The 21250-nt window shown below is 50.4% G+C and overlaps 1 protein-coding gene across 3 annotated transcripts in view; it reads left to right on the top strand.

Annotated features, from left to right (window-relative positions):
• Positions 1 to 21250, top strand: part of LOC123018929 (vigilin-like) — a 60644-nt gene that overhangs the window by 26028 nt on the left and 13366 nt on the right. For all 3 annotated transcript variants that reach the window (XM_044421407.1, XM_044421408.1, XM_044421406.1), the window contains exons 2-16: positions 760 to 839; positions 1786 to 1898; positions 3777 to 3925; positions 5064 to 5279; positions 7117 to 7323; positions 8136 to 8351; positions 10099 to 10305; positions 10964 to 11071; positions 12089 to 12193; positions 12364 to 12442; positions 13046 to 13185; positions 14143 to 14247; positions 17504 to 17617; positions 18916 to 19002; positions 19834 to 19965. In XM_044421407.1, the coding sequence (XP_044277342.1) occupies positions 1823 to 1898; positions 3777 to 3925; positions 5064 to 5279; positions 7117 to 7323; positions 8136 to 8351; positions 10099 to 10305; positions 10964 to 11071; positions 12089 to 12193; positions 12364 to 12442; positions 13046 to 13185; positions 14143 to 14247; positions 17504 to 17617; positions 18916 to 19002; positions 19834 to 19965 (1941 nt within the window). In that variant the 5' untranslated portion in view covers positions 760 to 839; positions 1786 to 1822. The remainder of the gene's footprint in view (positions 1 to 759; positions 840 to 1785; positions 1899 to 3776; positions 3926 to 5063; positions 5280 to 7116; positions 7324 to 8135; positions 8352 to 10098; positions 10306 to 10963; positions 11072 to 12088; positions 12194 to 12363; positions 12443 to 13045; positions 13186 to 14142; positions 14248 to 17503; positions 17618 to 18915; positions 19003 to 19833; positions 19966 to 21250) is intronic.

The raw sequence follows: 21250 nt of genomic DNA, 5'->3' as shown, positions 1-21250 counted from the left end.
GGTTAGAAAAACGAGGTGTCCTGGCATGGTTTTGATGGTTGGAACGTGTTCAGAATGGGCAGAAATGATGAGTAGTGAAGAAAAAGCTACCCAAAGATGGCTTTTTCAAAATCGCATTATTTTCAATGGTGCTTTACCCCTATATTCAGGTTAGGGGTGTGCCCCAGGGTAGGGTTAGGGTTAGAAAAATGAGGTGTCCCGGCATGGTTTTGATGGTTGGAACATGTTCAGAATGGGCAGGAACGAACAGCATGAAGAAAAGGCTAGTCAAGGACGGCTTTTTCAAAATCTCATTATTTTCAATGGTGCTTTACCCCTATAGTAGGGTTATGGGTGTGCCCCAAGCTAGGGTTAGGGTTAGAAAAACGAGGTGTCCTGGCATGGTTTTGATGGTTGGAATGTGTTCAGAATGGGCAGAAATGATGAGTAGTGAAGAAAAAGCTACTCAGGGAAGGCATTTTCAAGATCGCATTATTTTCAATGGTGCTTTACCGCTATGTTAGGATTAGGGGTGTGCCCCAGGGTAGGGTTGGTTAGAAAAACAAGGTGTCCTGGCATGGTTTTGATCGTTGGAATGTGTTCGGAATGGGCAGAAATGATGAGCAGCGCAGAAGAAGCTACCCAAGGACAGTCCGTTTTGGATTTTAGTATAATCCTGCTCAGAGATCTCCTTGGTTCAGCTCTCTGGAACCTTAAGTTCTTGGGACTTATTTTGTCTCACTCGTTATGGGGACTGACCGTTCTTGATCTTTCTTGAAGGACCAAAGCTGCCGTCACGCTGAAGCGCCACAGGTAGCCTCGTTCCGGACGGACCCTTCTGGCACTTGACCATTTTGCAGGTATGTGTGAGCCTCATGGGCCTTGTCAGGGAAGGAAGGGTGAGGTATGGGAGGAAACCTGATTTGGAACATCTAGCACATGTCCTAAGCCAGAAGTGGAGAGTTGACTTCTAATTCTTTCTTGCTTCTGACAGAGGTGCCACTCTGGAAGGCTGAAGAATGTCAGCTTTAATTTTGAAAACCTATCAGGAGTTCATTTTACTGCTGGGCAGTGGGATAGGCAGAGCAAGGTGGAGCTCAGATTCCAAAAATGCCATCCTCTTTTCGCTTAAAGCTCTTATGCCCAGAACTAAGTTTTCGGAGAGGCATTTTGCCCCAAAATGTGGGGAAATCATTAAATGGTTGGCAGGATGAGCAGGCGTGGGAGATGTCTGGGACATTCCAGGAGGTCTGGGTTTGGGCTGAGGTTGCACATACCTTCTTTAGCAGAACCAGCACCTCTGGTTCTGAGTTGTCTGCTTCTGCTGAGGACTAAGCGCCCAAGCTCTAGGCCACTGGATTTGGGGGAGCTTTGGGGGTGCAGAGAAGCTCAGGATAGGCAAGGAAACAGGGTAAAACGGGCCGAGGGTGGTGTAGCTGCTCTACTCGCCCTCACTCACAGTCCGGTGCTGTCCCACTGCCTGGGCGTGTGGCGTGTTTCCAGGAGATGACGCAGTCCTGCTCCCTTCTAGTAAGGTGCACTGGAGCTTCGCTGCCCCACAGCCTCCCTCTGGCCTGCAGCTGCGTTGCTGCAGGCGGGGGGAGCTCCTGGGAAGCCATCCACTGCCGGCAGTTCTACCTTTGGTAGAAGGCCCTCCTTGCTGAAGGTATTGGGGTCACAGTGAAATGGGCTGGAGGATGTGTTGGGAGATGTGGCTGCTCCCTAAAAGAGAACCCAGGTTGCTCGGCCTAACTCCTTGCATGTGTCTCCTTTCTCCTTTTCCTGGCTCCCTCCCCACCCAAATAGTGGAATACCGGAAACGCGCAAATCTGGGTTTGAAACAATGAGCTCGGTAGCTGTGTTAACACCCGAGAGCTTTGCTGAGCACCGCAGCGGCCTGAGGGACGAAGAAGCACGAGGTGAGAGGGATGGAACCTCAGGGCAGGGGTGCTTCGGCGGAGCAGGGGAACGTCGATAGGGTTGGGGGGCAGAAGGGATGGACCGCGGTTTCGGAATCTCGCTTGCTGAGCAGCAGCAGCAGCAGCAGCAGTCTGTGCATGCAAGAAGAAATATGAAGGCACGTGGGAGGGATCGGTGTGCAGAAAGGGGGCTTCAGCTCCCCGGGGGAACTCTGTTCATTCCTGAATACAGAGAGAGCCTGCAGGGTGAAGCTGCTGAGCTTAGGCCGAGTTCCCTGGTGTCACCCATGCCTTCCATGATGACACAGAGCCAGTGTGGTGTATTATTATTATTATTATTATTATTATTATTATTATTATTATTATTATTAGAACATTTCTATGCCGCCCCTTGCCGAAGCCTCGGGGCGGCTTACAACACAATACAATACAAAAATAACAATATAAAATTAAAATTAATAATATAAAATAAATAAAAAATATAAACGATATAAAAGAAGTTATAAAAGAAAAGAAAAGAAGTTGCCCTGGCCAGATAAATATTTTTAACAATTAAAATGACATTTAAATAAAAAGGTCTTCACCTGGCGTCGAAAAACAAATAACGACGGTGCCAGGCGGACCTCTCTGGGGAGCAGTTCAGCGTGTTGGAGCGGGACTCAACAGATCCGGGTTCTAGTCCTCACTTGGCCATGTGGCTCACCGGGAGATTTTGGGCCAGTCATAGCCTTTCAACCTCCCCTACCCTATAGGGTTGTTGTGAGGGTAAAAGGAAGGTTCCTCACGAGATGAAATAGGTGGGATACAAATGTAATAATGATACAGATCAAGAATTGTTATCCTGCTACAGTATGTAGCGTACCAGTTTTATTATTTATTTGATTTATTCAGAGGCCACCACTGAAGCGTCTTGTTCTCTATCAATGATAAGCTGTCAGTGTCAGTGTAAGCTCACTCATACCTAGCTTACATGCACTTAAGCTTTAACATGATAGTCAGTCTGTTCTGTTTTGCATTTAAGGCTCCCCTGACCTCACTGCTTACATTTTTCCTCGCAATTGTGTGCCTGGGCGCCTGCTTGCCTGCCAGCAGAAATTTACATTTGAAATGAACTCAAGTTCTTAAAAGCCCGAGGCATCATCTGTTTAAGATTCCTTAAGGCCTGTTCTTGTTGGTGCTACACCTCTGGAAAAAGTTAGAAACCAGCACGCAAGCTCACTTGTGGGCTGTGCTTGTGAGGATCTGGTCATCCCAAAGTGTGGATCATCAGATAATGGACTCTGCCAGTATTGCAGCTGGATTTTGATGCAAGTGAATTAAAGAAAAAAGATCCTAAGCTGGCACCCAGCCCCTTCCCATAAAGGCCTTCTTAGTAATGGATGTTCAGGTGGATAAGAAATAACCCAGTGAGACTTTTATTTATTTTTCGATTTATATCCTGCCTTTTTCCTGCAAAGGGCTCAAGGCAGCTTACATCTCCTCCTCCATCTTACCCCACAACAACAACCCTGTGAGGTAGGTTGGGCTGAGAGTCTGTGACTGGCCCAAAGTCACCCAGCTGGCTCCATGGCTGAGCGGGGACTTGAACCCAGATCATCTGAGTCCCAGTCCCATCCTCTTAACCACTACACCACACTGACTTGAATAAATGAAGTTGACCATGTCTCCTCCCTTTCCCTTCCAGTCCAGATACGTCCTTTTGTTGAAAGTCCTACACATCAACATCAATATATTTAGAAGCCTTCCTAAGGAGGAGCAAGGCTTTGACTCCCTTCCCATTTTTCCTTTCGTGGGTCGCATGGTAAATTTCCCTCTCTCCTGCCCATGGCGTTGTTTTTATTCATGTGCATGTGCTTTCTCTCTCTTTGTGCTGCACAGGTGGTGTCCCGGAGGATGAGGCCTACATCCCCACTTATCTGGAAGCTTTCCCACCACTTCCTGAAAAGGGAGCCCCGGGGGAGAAATCCAGTGAGCTGACAGGAGTATGGAACAAAATTCGGCCTATCAAATCCTCCATCATCACCCAGGTGAGCCTGTGGAGCTGAGTCTCAAACAGTCTCGCTTCAGTCATGGGCACGGCTTCTCCGAACAACTCTTGGCATTAAAAGCTTCCCCGCTGGCAGTGCTAATTGGAATATTCTCCCTTCTTGCTCTTCATGTAGCCAAAGTAAGCAGCAGGCACAGAAAGCTGGTTATGAACTACAAGATAGAAAAACTGGGTTAAGATACTTATATGCCTTGGATTATGCCAGGGACTTGGATTGCCAGGAAAATAGATGGGAGTGCTAAAACAATTTTCCTTCCTGTTCTTGTCACGACAACATTTCCCTTGTCCTACATCCAGAACACAGTGCTTTTTAGTGCAGGAGAAGAAAATTAAAATGAACGAGAAGCTAGTGCTCTAAAACGGCACGTCACTTTACGTCAGGAATCTTGGCTTCATAATGCTGCAAACAGGAACAGTACATGGTGACGTTCTTCAACTGTCTGAGCAAAGTCGCTCCAGCTAGGAAAGGTTCACTTTGCATTACATCCAGGCACACGATTCTGGTGAATAACAAGTCTGAATCTGTAAGCTTGCATTTAATGAGGGTTTTGCTGGCTTGCAACCCTGGTTTCGTTGAGCTAAGTTAAGCCTAAGTCCTGGGTTTGGATGTAACAACAAATGCATATCATTTCCTGGGTTGTCTGGTTCTTTGTATGCAGCCGTGCCAAACCGCTGTGAGCTTTGCTTCAGGAAAAAAGATGCTTTGCAGAGAGCAGGTGCTTAAAATACCTTGCATGGTGGTGGAGGGAGTGATGAAGACGATGGAGAGTAGATTTGGGATGGGGAAGGGAGACTGTTCCCCACAACACCTCTTTAGTGTATGGAATTTCCTGTCGTAGGACACAGTGATCCCTCGGAAAGAGGATTAGATAATTTTACACAGGAGTAAATGGCTGTAGGGCATGGTCACGAAGTAGGGCGGCAAAGAATCTGCTTCTCTGTGTTTGAGACTGAGGGAAAATGGGCATTGGCTGGGCTTCCAGAAGGACTTGGCCGGCCTCTGTGGGAAGCAGGATCCAGGCCTCAGCTGCCCTTCTGCCCGGATCTAGCAGGGGCTGCCTTTGTACGCAAGTAGAAATGTTGTAGCCTGTGGACGTGTTCCTGGGTCCTTCTTGCAGGTGTTTCATGTCCCCCTGGAAGAGCGACGCTACAAGGACAACAGCCAGTTCGGAGAAGGTGACGAGGCCAAGGTGTGCGTGGACATCATGCAGAAAACCGGGGCTCACATTGAGCTCTCCTTGGCCAAAGACCAGGGCCTGTCCATCATGGTGACTGGAAAACTGGACTCCGTCATGAAAGCGCGGAAGGAAATCGTCGCTCGGCTTCAGACCCAGGTGGACAGAAAGCCTTTCCCCTCCTCTCCCCTCCTCTCCCCTCCCCTCCCCTCCTCTCCTCTCCTCTCCTCTCCTCTCCTCTCCTCTCCTCTCCTCTCCTCAACGCTTTGGCAGCTGCATTTCCCACCCACCTGCCCCCAGGGAATTAATATTTGTTTTAGATCTTGTTTTTGCAGAAGTTGGTTTTAACCCAGCAACGCTTTCAGGCAATCTTGCAGAGTTGTCCATAGCAGGACTCGCTGTCGTTGCCCCGTCTGAGGGAAACCTCACCGACATGACCCCTCTCACAGTGCACAACGAGTGAGGGGCTATTCGGGAGGGGCAGATCTGTAACTGCCCCTTAGCTGCCTCCCTTGGCTTCTGCTGGAATGAATGGCAAAGCTCTGTGCCGGTTAAGGAATTCTGACCCCGGTGGCTGAAGGCACGTTTAAATTAATGAAAATGAATCGTGTGCTTTAAAAACAAAATAACCCCGAGATACACACCTCCAGGGCCTCTTTAGCAAGTTTCAGGAATCTTGGTCTCACTTTTTGGTCACGTGGCGCAGAGAGATTTGCACCCTCTTTGTATCAGTACAGATTTAATTCCACATCCCCAAAACTGCACGGAGAAGTGCTTGCAATAAATCCAACTTGATTTTTAAAACATACAAAGACATGACCACCGCTAAGTCCCAGAGTGATCAGTAACATCTGCCTGAGCGCACACAACAGCGGCAGTGAAAACCACGGTGTTATCAACATCATAAAGAGTGAGGAGAGTTTGTTTGTTTATTTAAGGCATTTGTATGCCCTCCTTTGCTAAAGCCTCAGGACGGCTTGCACGAATAAAATTCCACAGTAGATAACGCTATGTAAATAGCATAAAATTCCACAGTATATCCTCTCTTAATTCATAAAAGTAATAAAAATAAATTGTGACTGTATATAAATTAGCAATATTAATAAAATAATATTAGTTGTTAAAATGGAGATTAAATAGAGGGTTGGCACCCGGCAGACCTCTCTGGGGAGCATGTTCCATAGTCTGGGTGCCACCGCAGAGAAGGCCCGCGTGGATATCCTCCGCGTGGATATCCTCCATACCTCCCTCAAAGAGGGTTCCCAGAGCAAGGCCTCCCCTGCCGATCTTAAGGGACGTGAGGACATATAGGGGAAGATACGTTCCTTCGGGTATCCAGGACCCAAGCTGATGGCTGCTGTGAGGTGGTTTCCCAAGCAGACAGCAGCTTTCTTCCCAGTCTCAGGAGCTGGTGGAATGAAGTTCAGCATCTCCAGCGGTCATTAGCATTGTCACTTGTTGGCATGCCAGTCGAACCGCCTGCAAGCGGCCCACGTTCAGACGCTTCGGTCTCGTAGCAAGGCACCTTTATTTTATTTATTTATTTATTTATTTATTTATTTATTAAAACATTTGCATGCCGCCCCATTCGCTGAGGCCTCGGGGCGGCTTACAATAATAAGTTAAAAAATAATTATAACATTAAATTAAAAAATATAAACATTAAGTTGAAAATACAAAAATACCAATATAAAATAAGTCACCCTGGCCAGATAAAATAAGCAAATACTGTTAACAATTAAAATGATGCTTAAATAAAAAGGTCTTCGCCTGGCGCCGAAAAACAAATAACGACGGCGCCAGGCGGACCTCTCTGGGGAGCGCATTCCATAACTTAGGCGCCACCACTGAGAAAGCCCTCCTCCGAGTACCCACCCTCCTAATTTCTTTCACGGAGGGTTCCCGGAGAAGGGCCTCTCCCGCCGATCTCAAGGGGTGGCTGGGCATATATGGATGTAAGCGCTCCTTCAGGTAACCAGGACCTTCCCTTCCGCAGGCTTCAGCTACTGTCACAATCCCCAAGGAACACCATCGCTTTGTGATCGGCAAGAACGGCGAGAAACTGCAGGAGCTCGAGCTGAAGACGGCCACCAAGATCAACATCCCGCGGCCTGAGGACCCCAGCAACCAAATCAAGATCACGGGCACCAAAGAAGGCATCGAAAAAGCACGGCACGAGATCTTGCTCATCTCGGCCGAGCAGGTGAACGGTGAATCCCGCCACCCCTCCTGTACCGACTGCCTTCCAAGGATGTCTGCGGCAAGTCACTCCATCCTGCATATCCTCTTTTTAAGACAATACGCAGGATTTCTTCATTGCCATTTGTCCTTTCGTGAGGTTCAAAAAAAGGCCTGATTTCAGAATGAAGGATACCTATGATGTAATTTGTCTTCCATAAAGACAATCTAGAGTTCTTTGCAAACTGTATTTGAACTATCAATTTAAATTGGAGGGGCAGAAATATTGACCCAGGGATCAAATTTGCCCCCTCCCCATGTTTCCCAGAAAGTCAACCCCTTTTCTCCTAACCACCGATGGTTTTGTGGTTTCTGAAGTCAGGCAACTGTTGCCTGCCTTCTGAAACCTTGCAGTGCTTCCTTTCAGGCTGAGCTCCCGGCAGAAGGAGGTTTAAGTTAAAACGAGCTCATGTTGGTGGCCTGTTCCGTACGCCGTCAGGCCTGGGTGGCACCCCCAGACCTTCTCTGAAAGAGAATTCAGCTCTGAACGTGGCTCTTTGTACCCAATCATTAAGTCTCCTGCTTCTTTTGAGAGAGGTGAGCTGGGGTTCTCGTGCCCTGACCTCAGCTTTCTCCTACGGAGAGGAGCTGATAAATTTCAGCGCTCTCCTGCAAAAGGAAGCTTGTAATGAAAGGAAAGGAAGAGCAACTGGGTGGCTCTCTGGAAGCAGCAGTCTCCCCCCTGGAAACCAGCTTATCAAAACCTCCCCTCAGGGTACAAAGGTGGCTTCTGCCTTTGCTCTCCGACGCATCAGCGGCTTTCCCGTTACATTTCAGGACAAGCGGGCGGTGGAGCGCCTGACCCTGGAGAAGGCCTTCCACCCCTTTATTGCCGGAGCCTTCAACAAAGTGGTCCAGGAGATCATGCAGGAGACGGGGGCCCGCATCAACATCCCACCACCCAGCGTCAACAAGGATGAGATCATCATCACGGGCGAGAAGGAGCCCGTCTCACAGGCCCTGCTGCGCATCCGCAAGATCTACGAGGACAAGGTGGGTGGCTCCGAAGAGGCTCAGCTGTGCGGGAGCCTCTCCGTCGCTGCTGGGGAAGGCGGCCGGGTGCATTCCGTGCGTTTTCCGCAGCATCTTGGATCATGCTGAGCTCTTGAATATTCGGATGCTTGCACTGGGATGAATCCACAGAAGAGCGGCTCCGCAGCGAGGCGATGCCAACGTGCTTACGAAGCTCCGAGCGGAGTGGCGCTGGCTGCCTCACGGTGTTGCTTATTCCTGCTCCTCACGTGATTCCCCCCAGAGGGGCAAGGCCACAACTCCCAGCATGCCCCAGCCGACACGTCTGGCTGCCAGCCGCACAGGGCCCAGCCCAAGCAAGGCGGCAGCAGCACCTGGGCTGGGCCGGCTGGCCTTTCCGTCATTTGCTGGGCCAGCCAGTGCGTCTGCCCGCTCCAGCCATGCGCCTCACCTGCAGGGCTCCTGTGCGAGTTCACCTGCCTTCTCCTGGGAGCCCTGTGGCTGAGGAGCTGAGCCAGCGAGAGAGCAGCCAGCTGGCCGAGCGAGGAGGGCAGAGAGCTTCTGCCACCTGCCATCCAAGAAGCGGCCGTGTTGGCTGGCGGTGTTCCTCACACAGGACACTGGAGTGGCCTGCTGGTTTTTCTCCTGCTGCTGCAAATCCAGACCAGGAGAGTGGCTGGCGCGACTCGCCTGAGCGCCCAGTAGCAGGATCACGGGTGTGGAGAGTGGCCCGTTCCACGTACTCTGTCCCACCCCTCCTGCATACACTCCAGCCTGTGACTGCAGGGAATGCTCCAGCGCTTCCTCTGGGTTCTGCTCTCCATTTCCTGGAGGTGTCAGGATTCCAGCCCGGAAACCTCTGCATGCAGAGAACGTTCTTTTCCACAGAGCTGTGCTCCTTTCTCTCCCAGATGCAAACGTGTTGGGGTGAGGCTGGGCAAGGTCACTGGTATTATGGAATATCACTTCGTGTCCCTTCCTTCCTTCCTTCCCTCCCTCCCTCCCATGGCTGGATGGAACAGCAGTACATGGACATGGGCGTCTTTTACCTGTATTTTTCTGAAGAAAGATGTACTCAGAGAGAAAACTAGGATAATAAAGTACGCCAGGAAGCACAGGAAATCTGTAGTGACATGATGGTAGGAAGAGTGCAAAGGTCATAAGTGCCTTGGGAAATGCACCAAGTAATAGTATGTAATAAATGTAAAAAAAAACCCTTCCAAATTATTTTAATAGAAGGGCAAAACATGCTGATTTGTTGCTTCTGTGTACTTTAAAAGAAAGTGTGGCCCTGTTTGCATACATGCTCCTTTCATACTGGGTGGCTACAGTGTAGTTTTACCATTTGTCTTTGAATGGGTTGGTATAAAGGATGGGAAATGCTGATTATATTTGCAGAAAAAGCATGCTTTGTTCTACAGTGATTATCCAAAAGGGCTCCTCTTTATGCGGCATTTGCAAGAGGTAGTTCGAGTTCCGTTAGGTTTTTGGGTGGGTCGGTTTTTCCATCTGCCCTTCGATGGATAAGAGCTTGCTCAAAAGTATTTTAATGGGTTTTAAATCACCAAACAGGCTAAGTGTTGCAGCTCTTACTTTTTATGCTGTTCCAAAGTGTATGAGGTCTTGAAAACGGCCGTTTCAGCATTGTTGGGCCAGGTGGGTGGAAGGGCAGGCAGTCAGTAATCCCCTGGGAATACTGGGAGGCTCCCAACATGGGGAACGTCCTGCAGTTCTGTGCCGTGAAGCAGCCGGCCTTTTTCTCTCTCAGAAGCGCAAGACGACCACCATCTCCGTGGAGGTGAAGAAGTCCCAGCACAAATACATCATCGGCCCCAAGGGCAACACCCTGCAGGAGATTCTGGATACCACCGGGGTCTCCGTGGAGATGCCGCCCCTCGAAAGCAGCTCGGAAACCATCATCCTCCGGGGCGAGCCCGACAAGCTGGGCCCAGCCCTGACTCAGGTCTATGCCAAGGTATAGAGAGGACCAGCTGTTGGAAGCAGCCGCTTGTGCTGGCCCCCTGATAATGGCGGGTGGCAGGATGGGTGCCCCGTGGGAAGAGGTGTCCAACAGAAGCCTTGGGTGGCATTTCCCTCCAGAGGAGTTTCTGTAACTTGGAAACGAAAGCTCCCCCTGGGTCTGAAACTCCATCCTGGGGGAGATGTCATTGTCTTAAGGAACCGCGTTATTTGTCGTCGTCGTCGTCTCGATTTTTCCTTCCTCCTTGAGGCTCCCAGCCCTTTCTCGCATTTGCTCCCCCGACGCCACGGTCGTCCTTGGGTTTTAAAACAAAGCTGCTGAAGGGGATCCGTTTGGCTTTTCCTTGCCCTGCACCATGATCCTTTCCATCAAAAGGCCCCCCCGCTCAGCCTTGCTTGCGGGTTCCACACCTGCGCGAGCCACTGTGTCTTGCTCCCGGGGCTCTGCGTGCATACCCCGACGAACGAAGCAACACCAGCAGGCCAGGCACAGTCCGCAGAGCTGTGAAACCGTGGCGAGTGTAGAGGTGCACCAGTGTGAGATCCAAACAGGATGTCCCCTTAAGCGTGGGAAGCGCCATCCTAGCCTGATCTCCTCGAGGCCAAGATGGCGCATTGACCCTGGAATCCCTTCTTCTGTCGCCCCCACCCAGGCGAAGAGTGTGATGGCAGCTGAGGTAACGGCCCCAGCCTGGTTACATCGTTTTATCATCGGAAAAAAAGGACAGAACATTGGTAGGATCACCCAGCAGCTCCCAAAGGCAAGTTTTCCTGATGCGATCGCCTTGCAACTAGAGGAAGCTGAGTGGAAATGACACAGGTTTTATACGATCGTAGCGCTGGAAGGGGCCATCGGGTCCAACCCCCTGCTTGGTGCAGGAATCCCAGTGGGACCATCCCTCTCGGATGGCTGTCCAGCTGCATCTCAAATGCCCCTCGTGTGGGAGAGCCCCCGACTTCCCTAGCTCATGGGTTCCACCGCCGTACTGCTCCAAGAGTCAGGAAGTCCTTCTTGATATCTAGCTGGAATAGGAATTCCTGTAACTTGAGCCCATTATTCTGGGCATGTTCAACCATGCATGTTTTAGTATACCCTGGGACTCCTTCGCACAGGCGGTTGCTTCTCTCCTGGGCCAGGCCTGAGGCTTAAAGCCCTCAACAACCTGGGAACAGGTTACCCGTCTGCCTTTCTTCCTTCCCAGTCCCCGAGATCATCAGATGGCATTTCTTGGGCCTGTATGGAGTCCTTCCAGAGAAGCACCTCCACTGAAATGATTCTCTTTCTCTGGGATGCCCTGCCTTTAGAGATTGAGCGTGTGTCAACACTGCATTCTTTTTGGCACCCCCTGGAAACTCTCCCTTTCTGGAAGCCTTCCTGAGCCAAGCCACTGTGGCTTTATTGCTTTTGTACTCATTGCATTTTATTCTTTCTCATCTTTTTTCATACACTGCTCTGAAAAGCTCCATACTGGACTATTGGAACAGTGTATGGTTTTAACAATAAATAATAAATAAAGCGTTGTTATTGGTAGAAGAAAAGCTCTGTCCATCATCTGGCAATGTCCAAGGATGTTGGGCTGGTTGGACTAAGCCAAGACTGATCGCTTGGAGGCAATTGTCACTCGCCGCAGTAGAGTGGCAATATATGGACATGCCGTAAGGAGTCCCCGTGCTTAGAAGACCCCGTGCTACAGAGTGTCTTCTTGGTTACTGGGACGCTCCTTCACTTGCCTTCTAGCCGCTGGCATCCCAGAATCACGTTCCCGATCTGCTTCCAGGTTCACATCGAATTCACGGACGGCGACGAGAAGATCACGCTGGAGGGGCTTACGGAAGAGGTGGAGCTGGCTCAGGCCCAGATACAAGAGATCATCCGGGACCTGGTGAGCATGCGTGCTGGTTCTGGGTTTGTCCCCCCAGATGTGCCTTGGCCTGCCCTTCCCGGCATCTCTCACTGGGCTGTCAGTGCCGCATGCCTGGCAGAAGTGCGGGCTGGCCTCAGAGACCCCGCTCTCTGTCCCGGAGGAAAGCTGACCCCCGTCCTCCTTTGCAGCTTGGCCGCATGGACTACACAGAAGTCCTCATCGATCAGCGGTTCCACCGCCACCTGATAGGGAAGAACGGCGCCAACAGTGAGTCCTGCTGTGCCAAGACGCGCGCGCTTGGCAGCTGCCCTTGCCTCGCGCGGTCACGGGGTGTGAAGCCCCGTCAGGCGCTCCTTGCCCCCATTCTGCGCCCGCTTCTGCAAACCTGGAAAGCTAGAAACATTTCCAGTCCCAAGAGCTGGAGATCTCGAGACCGCACCTCCTCCTCCTCGGTACCGGCGCTCGGAAGATAAACGCAGCCCTCTTAGTCCTATTGCTAGTAACAGGTTTGCAGGGCGGGATTGTCAGAAAGATCAGATCTCTTTCCGCCTCCCAAAGAAGCCCGGTGGCATGTCCTTTTTTCCTAATCCCAGATCCGACTGGGCACCAGCCCTTTCAGGGGGCTGCTCTCATCCCTTCTGTATTTTATTTAAGCCGGTTGGGATGGTTCCCCCACATGTTCTAACGTTGCAGTGACTGACCTTGCGAGTGGGTTACACTGAAAGCGCAAGTGACTGGCCTGTGAACTTTGTGGCCGAGGGGGATTTGAGCCTGGTCACCCTACACCTCATCCAGCGCTTTCCCCTTTGCCCGTCTTCCAAAGGAAGCATCCGCAAAAGCCCGGTCCTCTCTCTGTCCTCTCCCCTGCAGTCAACCGCATCAAGGAGCAGCACAAAGTCTCCGTCCGCATCCCGCCCGACAACGAGAAGAGCAACCTCATCCGGATCGAGGGGGACCCACAGGGGGTGCAGCTGGCCCGCAAGGAGTTGCTGGAAATGGCGGCCCGTATGGTAAGGCAGGCCAGCGACCTGCTCCACCCTCGTCTCCGCTTACCCTTTCCCACACTGGGGTTCAGATGGATGAAGACGTGGGCATGAAGGGGGGGGGGAGGAGGTGAGGCGGGGAGGGACCATTGCGGCAGATCCCAGCAAGATGAGGCGCCCGCCTCGTGTGCCAAAGGTCTTGGGTTCAGTGTGGGGAGTGAGCCAGGCACTCATGCTTGGCTGACTTTTCAGGGAGCTAGTCCTCAGAGTCTGGACAGGAGAAGCGCATGGTGGAAGGGGGGCAGGAGTCCTCGAAGCCCCTTCCCACAGTTTCCCAGGCCAACCATGTCTGCAGACCTGGTTTGGAAGAGAGGGGGGCATTTGGCAGAGGAGGGAGAGCAGCTGCAGGACCCAATCCTTGATCCCCAATGAAGCATTGGGGGGAGGGGGATGAGTTGGAGGGCTTGTGTCAATCTCACCAGCTGGTCATCCACCAGCGAGAACCACCCTGAGGGCAAAGTTGCAGCATTATTAAAGGGAAGGACCAGGGAGAAGCGTCCCACTTGGGTTCAACTCTTTCCATGAGCAGAGGCTTGTCTTTTCAGCCTCATAAAAGGCTGCTTGAGCTACACTGTCCTGTTAGGGCTGTGAAGTTCCGTGATGAAGATCCACATTGGAAAGGGTTGCCTTGCATTTTGGAGCAAGGAGAGAAGGGGCCAGCTCACAGTATTCGGTCCGTGACGTCCCTCCTTGGCATGGGCACAGGGCAGCAGATGCTCAGAGCTCTGCCACAGCAGACATGTGCACCTGATGGCAGGGATTAAGGGAGGTGGGCCTGGGAGGCCCCCGCACAGTCTTCTGCAAGCCCCTTGCAGCGCTTGAGCTCCTTCTGCCCTGCCTTCACCAAGCTGGTCTGCTCGTGAGCACAGAGGGTACTTCCAGGCCAAGCGGGAGATGCCGCTGACGCTTGTGGGCCTCCCCTAGGAGAACGAACGCACCAAAGACCTCATCATCGAGCAGCGCTTTCATCGGACCATCATTGGGCAGAAAGGTGAGAAAATCAAGGAGATCCGCGACAAATTCCCAGAGGTAAGCAAAGATTCTTTCCAAGCACGTGCCGCTGAGGCTTCCTCCAGCCGTAATCTGCAGCTCTTACCCATGCTTTTGGCACAGAGACTCGGTTCACACATGACAACAACCCAGGGCTTAAACAGAAACCCCTTTGGTGGTTGTTGAAGAGCCAGCAGGCTGGTTAATGCAGCTAAACCAGCTCTGGTGCCAACTCTGTTTTCTGAGTTCAGATGTTGCCCTCAGCCTGGGAATAGTGCCCTGTGCTTCTGCTGGGAAGAGAAGCCAAGCAAGAGCGATGGAGCAGCGTGGGCACATCTGCGGGCAGCATTGCTAAAAACCAGGATTTTTTTTTTTTAAAGTTGTTCTGTGCACACCTTGAGTGGTTCTTGGCCAAAGGGTCTACTTTTGTAGCTTTGGAAACAGGCTGGACTAGAATTGGGCCATGCAATGCCTATTGCTGTGTTGGAAGTAGAATTCTTGCTGAGAATCTCAGCTTCTTAAAAGAAAAGTTTGTAGCGCTTAAGAACATGAAGAGGTTTGAAAGTATCTGGGTGATGCCTGGCTGAATTATGTGAGAATGCAAAATGTTCCTGCCTTCACTTATTGCTACTCAGGGAAAGCAGGCGAAAGCAACATGAAACGTTTATGACAGGCAGGCCCATGCAAGCTTGGTTTGACCTGGTATAATTTATAAAGCTCAAACCTTAACATGACTCTTCCATAGAGGAGCGCTTAATGAAAAGCTCTTTGAGCATCCAGAAATCTTGTCTACCTGCGGAGAACTAGAGGCAGCACAAACTTGCAAAAAGGAGACGCAAAAAACAGGTTGGCAAACATATTACTAATAATACAAGACCAACAGCGTTGAGGAACATATTGCTAATAACATCCAGACCAACAATGAAATATTATTTTTATTTAATTATTTTTATTTATTTATATGATGCCAAGTCGTCCAAAGGGCACTCTAGGCAGCAGACAACAATCAAAAAATGAAAATACAGCCATTTTAAATTTACAAAATAGTAAATTCAATGTAATCACTGAAGTTCATCAATTAAATATATATATAACAATGAATGTGCTCCCTGGAGAGGTGTGGCTGGTGCCGAGTTTATATTCTTTTCGCCGCCAGGTTAAAACCTTTTTATTTAATTGCTATTTTAAAAACTAATATTTTATCGTTAACAGTCGCTTTTCTGTTTTTTGTTTTTATATAATATTTTATGGAATTTCTTATTGTTTTATTGTTTTTAATTGTATGTGTTGTGTGCTGTCCCGAGATGCCGAGGCATGTGATGACAGCATATAAAAGTTTTAAATAACTACATAAATAAAATAATAATTTAACAGTGATTGGACATGATTTATAACAATCTGTTGACCACTTAAAGTTAATAAAATCTTTAAAATAATGCTTATAATGGGTGGAGAAATATTTTCTTCTGGGGCCAATATGAAAGCAGACATAAAATGAAAGATAAATAAAGCTTTAAATCAGAAGCAAGAAACCGGTTAGGGAGGCACTTGGACCATTGGGTAATAGCAAAATTAAAGGAGTACTCAAGGAAGATAAGGAGTTAATGGAGAGACTTTAGTGAATTATCTTTATCTGCACATCTGAGGATAAAGAACAGATTCTTGTTCCTGAACTTCAGGAAGCAAGTCTGAGGAATTGAAGCTGACAGGAATGACAGAAGGTAAAATTCTCAACCCTGTCAACAAATGGAAGATGAACAGATCCCCAGGCCCTGATGATACCTATGCTAGACCCCTTAAAGAACTCAAATGTAACACTGCAGTTCTCAGGAACATGTTAAATACTTTAGTTAGAAGATCAGCCTCCATACTAACATCATGACAGTTTTTCAGGAGGGATCCTTGGGGAGCTAGGAAATCATAAGCCATTTACCTGGAGCACCTGTTCCAGGTTAATTAGCTGAACATATTATAAAATATAAAAGTAGTAGTTTATAGAAGGACATACCTGCTGAAAAAGCATGATGGCTTCTGCAAAGGTAAGTCAAGTCTCAAGAACTTTTTAGTTCTTTGCGGGTTGTTAGTAAGCATAAGTGATCTGCTAGTCACTGGAACTTCCAAAATAATCCCTCACCAAAGACTTCTAACAAACTGAGCAGTTGTGGAGTAAGAGGAAAGGTCTGAATCAGCAGCTGCTTAGGGAACAGGAAGCAGAGAGTAGCAATTAATGGTAAATTACCCTTGTTGAGAGTTCGTAAACAGGAGGGCCTTACAAGGTTCGGTATTGGAATCCGTGCTTTTCAGCTTTCTAATTATCTGGAATTAGGACTGAGGCGGACAGATTTGCTGATAACATCCAATTATTTGGCAGGGTTAAAACAAAAAGAGTTTCTAAAGGATCTCTGCAGGGTCGGAGAAGGGGCATCAAAAGGGCAAATGCAGCTGAGTACAACCAGGTGTTAAGTGATGTGCGCGTACTCACACACGCAACCAACTTGTCGTGCTGGTGGTGTCTGACCTAGAAAACGAATCTTGGATCTGGGCAGGCAGATCTGCGAAAATGGCAATCCAGCGTGTGGATGCTGTGAATTAAAAAAGTCCATGTTTTGGTAAAGTAGAACTGCCGAGATCAAACTGAAGGTCGACCACGGTTGGGATACGCTGTATGGAGCTTTGTGATCTCTGTGCATGACACAAAGGGCTCTGCGGCTTTGGTCGCCCCCTCTTGAAAAGAAGGTTGCCAAGCTGGGAAAAGTGCAGAAAAGGACAATTAAAATTATCAAAGGACTGGAGCATCTCCCCTGTGAAGAAAAGGCAGAACCGTCTGGGATGGCGTGGCCCAGAAAAGAGGCGAGGAAGGGGAGACATGAGAGAGCCACACAGAACACAAAGTGTAGTGCGGAGAAAGCAGATAGGCGAGTTCTCCCTGCCGTGATGTGAGAATCCTGCGGGGTCTTTCCGTGAGGCTCGTTGGCGGGAGATTCTGGACAAGTTAAACTAAGTCGTCCTCCCCACAGCTTGTGGCTAGATAACGGACCGCCCTTCCACAGGGTGCCGTGTTGGAGAGCTTTGAAAGGAGGCTGGCCGAATCCGTAGAGGAGAAAGCGGATCCTGGCTGGGACGGTGTGGCTGTACTTCCGTCCCGCCCGTCCCTTTCCTAGTGGGCCACGAAAGAGGATGCTGGGCTAGAAGGACCCTTGGCCTGCTCCAGCACCGCTGTCCCTCTGCGCTTCTATTCTGGTCTACCTGCCTTACTGTGAGTCTCCACTTGCGGATTCCCTGCTCTCTCCCACAGGTCATCATCAACTTCCCCGACCCCTCGCAGAAGAGCGACATTGTGCAGTTGCGCGGGCCCAAGAATGAGGTGGAAAAGTGTTCCAAGTACCTCCAGAAAGTGATTGCGGAGCTGGTGAGTTTCACCTCGCTGGTCTCCCAGGCGGGGGCGTCGGAAGGGCCGTGATCCAGTCAGCCCCAGTTGGATATTCCTTTCCCAAGCCCTTGGATCCATTTTGCAGAGCCGCTAGTCCTCTGTGAGGCCGTGGAAGGGTTTTTCCTGGTGTAGTTCCTGGGCAAGGAGACAAATTTCGAGGCTGTTCACAGCACGGAGAGAAGGGTTTATTCTGCCATGCAGCAGTCCCGTCCCCGCTTTCTCTCTCTTTCTTCCCCTACATGGGGATCAAAATGCGACCATCTTTTCCCATCAGGTTGAGATGATTTCAGTCAAGATGCAAATCAATTGACGGTTTTTGTTTATTTGGGGGGCGGGGGGGCGAGGTGATTTGGATGAGACATTATTTAGCTGGCTTAGCTCCCTGTGAAATAAATACCTCAGTTATCCCTAAATGTGTGCATATAAAGCAATAAAAAGCATCAGGGGATTGGATGCACTTTTGTGTGGGAGGGGTCGGGGCCACTGCGTCCTTTAAGGGCCTGACAACCCCCCCCCCCCACCGCTTCCAGGTAAGCACAGCTGTGCTTGCTTTCTCAGGTGTGGTATTGCGCCAGGTGCCAGGCCAGGGTGGCGTTGTGGCTGGAGTGTTGTGCTTCCATTCAGGAGAGTTGGGGTCCTACTTCTCACTTTGCCCTGAAGCTTATTGAGTGAGTGTGAGCTAGGCGGATGCTCAGTCTAACCTACCTCACGGGATCACGTGAAGAGGAGGGGAATCCACCCTGAGCTCCTTAGAAAAACTGCTGGATATAAATGTCATGATGAATAGAATAAACAGTTGTCGAATGGCTTTGGAGTGGAGGAGAGACACCTTCTCTTACCCAACAGATGGGGCGTAGAGAGTGAAGGCAGGATGTGGGAAGTGTCTTGGTGTTGGTCCTGTCCAGCATCTACCAAAATGGTTGCTCAGGCAGGTGCATTTCCCATGTCCAGGTAAGGATGCCTTGGAATGGCGCAGGCTGCAGGTGGCGGCGGCGGCCAGCAGAGTGGTGTCGGTGCTGATCTACCCTTCGGGCGAAAGAGCCCAAGTTTGCGAGGTGCTGTGGAACATGGTTCCAGCACTCCCGAGCTGCGGAGTCTGGGCCAGCCAGACTGGACTACTAGGCTGTGGTGGGAGAAGATTCGGCCTCCTCCCTGTGTGCCGTGGTTGATAGAGACCCCTGTGCCACCCCCAAGCCTCATTTCAAATAGGGCAGCTAATTGTCTCTCCCCATGTCAGCTTCCTAATCGAAGAAGGTTTCCCTCCCGTTGTGTCTTAGATCGAGAACAGCTTCTCCCTCCCGGTTCCGATCTTCAAGCAGTTCCACAAAAACATTATTGGCAAAGGAGGTGCCAACATCAAAAAGGTAAAGGGTCGAGGCCTCTCCCAGCGTGACAGCCCTGCCCTCGGCATGGCAGGATCGGGCTCTCTGCAAGCCTTCCCCACCCTGGTGCCCGCGGGATGTTTTGGGCAACAACTCCCATCAGCCCTGGCCTGCTAATGGGGCTGATGGACATGGCACTGCAACGTATCAGGCGGGGTCCACCTGAGGGAAGGCTGGATTCCCACTCCTTGTGGAAGGAAGCATTTTGCGGGAGAAACATAGAAACAGAGCGAGTCAGAAGGGGTCTCCTGGCCATCTAGTCTGACCCCCGGCTCCAGCCGGCTCCGTTCACGACATGCCTACCATGTGCATGTCCAGCCTGTCTTTGAACACCCGCACCGATGGGGCCTCAACCACCTCCCGGGGAAGCCCATTCCATACCCTCGGGGTCCGGACTGTCAGGAAGTGCTTCCTGGCATCCAGATGGAACCTTGGCTCCCTGAGCTTTGCTCTGTTGGAGCACGCCCTGCCTTCCTCTGCAGGGGAGAACAGGTCTTTGCCCACCTCCGTGTGACACCCCCTCACACACCTGTATGTCGCCAACAGGTCCATAGGTGGAGGCCCAAGCTGGTTAGGAGCCCGCGCGTACAATGCTGCATGATACTCCATTGCAGCAAAAGCACTGCGGGCTGCCAGTCCGAGCCCTGCTCTTAAGGTACCTGGCAGCGGCTGCTGCCAGCCCAGGAGGCCGTCCATCCCGACCCCTCCTCCTGCTTCCAGCCTGCGAGCCACCTCCGGGGGCTGCTTTCGTCGAGCTCGTTGCAGTAGTCTAGCCGTGAGGGTCCGGGGTTTGATGTTGTCTCTTCACAATAGATTCGAGAGGAAACCAATACCAAGATTGACCTCCCCACAGAAAACAGCAACTCGGAGGTGATCCTCATAACCGGGAAGAAGGCCAACTGTGAGAGTGCCCGGGGCCGCATCCTGGCCATCCAGAGGGAGCTGGTGGGTCTGTGAAACACTTTCTTTCTCTTGAGTCTTTCCAGAGCCCAAGGAAACTGGCTTGAACACAGTCCCAGTCTGTAACGCAAACTGGGGGTGTTGGTGTGGACGGGCAGTGACCCTTGCCGACTTTCTGTTAGCAGCCAGGCCATAGTTACGCCTGTACCGAGGGATGGCCTTGGGCAGCTCCTTCACTCCCGGGCCCAGTTCCAGTGCTGGTCTTGCCAGCCCTGAACAGCCGGGGCCAGACTGGCCAAAGCACCCCATTTCGTCTCCGCCATGGACCTGCCCCTCAGCCTCGATTTTCTTAGGATGCCCGTTTCTGGACACCCTTTTCCAGGTGCCTCATTTACTGGTGGGACACAGTCCGTGTGGACATTGCTATTAATTCTCAACTGCTCCGGCCGATGGGAGCTTTGCTACAGCAGGTGTAACTGGCCCTTTTTAGGTTTGTTGAGTAAATACATGCCACGCTTATAACTGAAAGTACAGAAATAGTTGCTTAGGGGAAGGAAAAATCAATTGCTTTTACTTAGCATGGTTTAAGTATGCCATTCAAAGCTCAGTGTGGCGGTTATTTTTATTTGGATACTTGAAATACCTGTAAATATTTGAAGACACGCGAATGGAATGGCTCAATAGAGGGCATTAGGTTCCTGGCTTAGTCATGGGCCCACTGCCCTTCTTTCGTCGTGTGTGTGTGTGTGTGTGTGTGTGTTTGGATACTTCAATCTTGAAGGTTTACAGGTGAGTGCTCTTCTTGTGTCCAAAATGGGTAGCCCTGGTTATTGTATGTGAAGCAGGAACTTAAACCAGCGCTCCTTATTCCAAAGATACTCTAGCTTAGCGTTGGAAAAAAGATCCAGTTCAACAAGAGAGACCGAACGCAGCACCAGCCGTCCTTTGCATGGCCTGAAGAGCAATATATGTTCTTTCAAGGGCTGTCATCACATTGTCTTTGGCTTTCGTTAGCCTTGTTGTCTATTCCAGTTGCCCACTTTGACTCGCATCTCCTCCTCCTGTTACACTGCCTCCTGAAGCTAGTATTTCTGAAAATGGAAAGGGGTGGGAGCTACCAATTTGGACATCCTGTTCGCCTGGCCTCTCCTGGTCTCAGAGGCCACACAAAATCTGCCTTGTTCTCATAAGCATTTAATGACGACGCGGAAGGGCCCCTTTTTCATTTGTTCGCCATTCACCGGTGTTTAGTCCCTGGCTCCTGCCATTTGTCAGTCTTTCATTATTTCATTTCTCTTATGTGGCCTGTTGGCCACCGTGAGGTTTGCCT

This window comes from Varanus komodoensis, unplaced genomic scaffold (assembly GCF_004798865.1).
Source record: "Varanus komodoensis strain SLA01 unplaced genomic scaffold, ASM479886v1 scaffold119, whole genome shotgun sequence".
In the NCBI taxonomy this organism is placed as follows: Eukaryota; Metazoa; Chordata; class Lepidosauria; order Squamata; family Varanidae; genus Varanus; species Varanus komodoensis.
The sequence above is the reverse complement of the archived record's forward strand: the minus strand, read 5'-3'. Positions and strand labels throughout refer to the sequence as shown.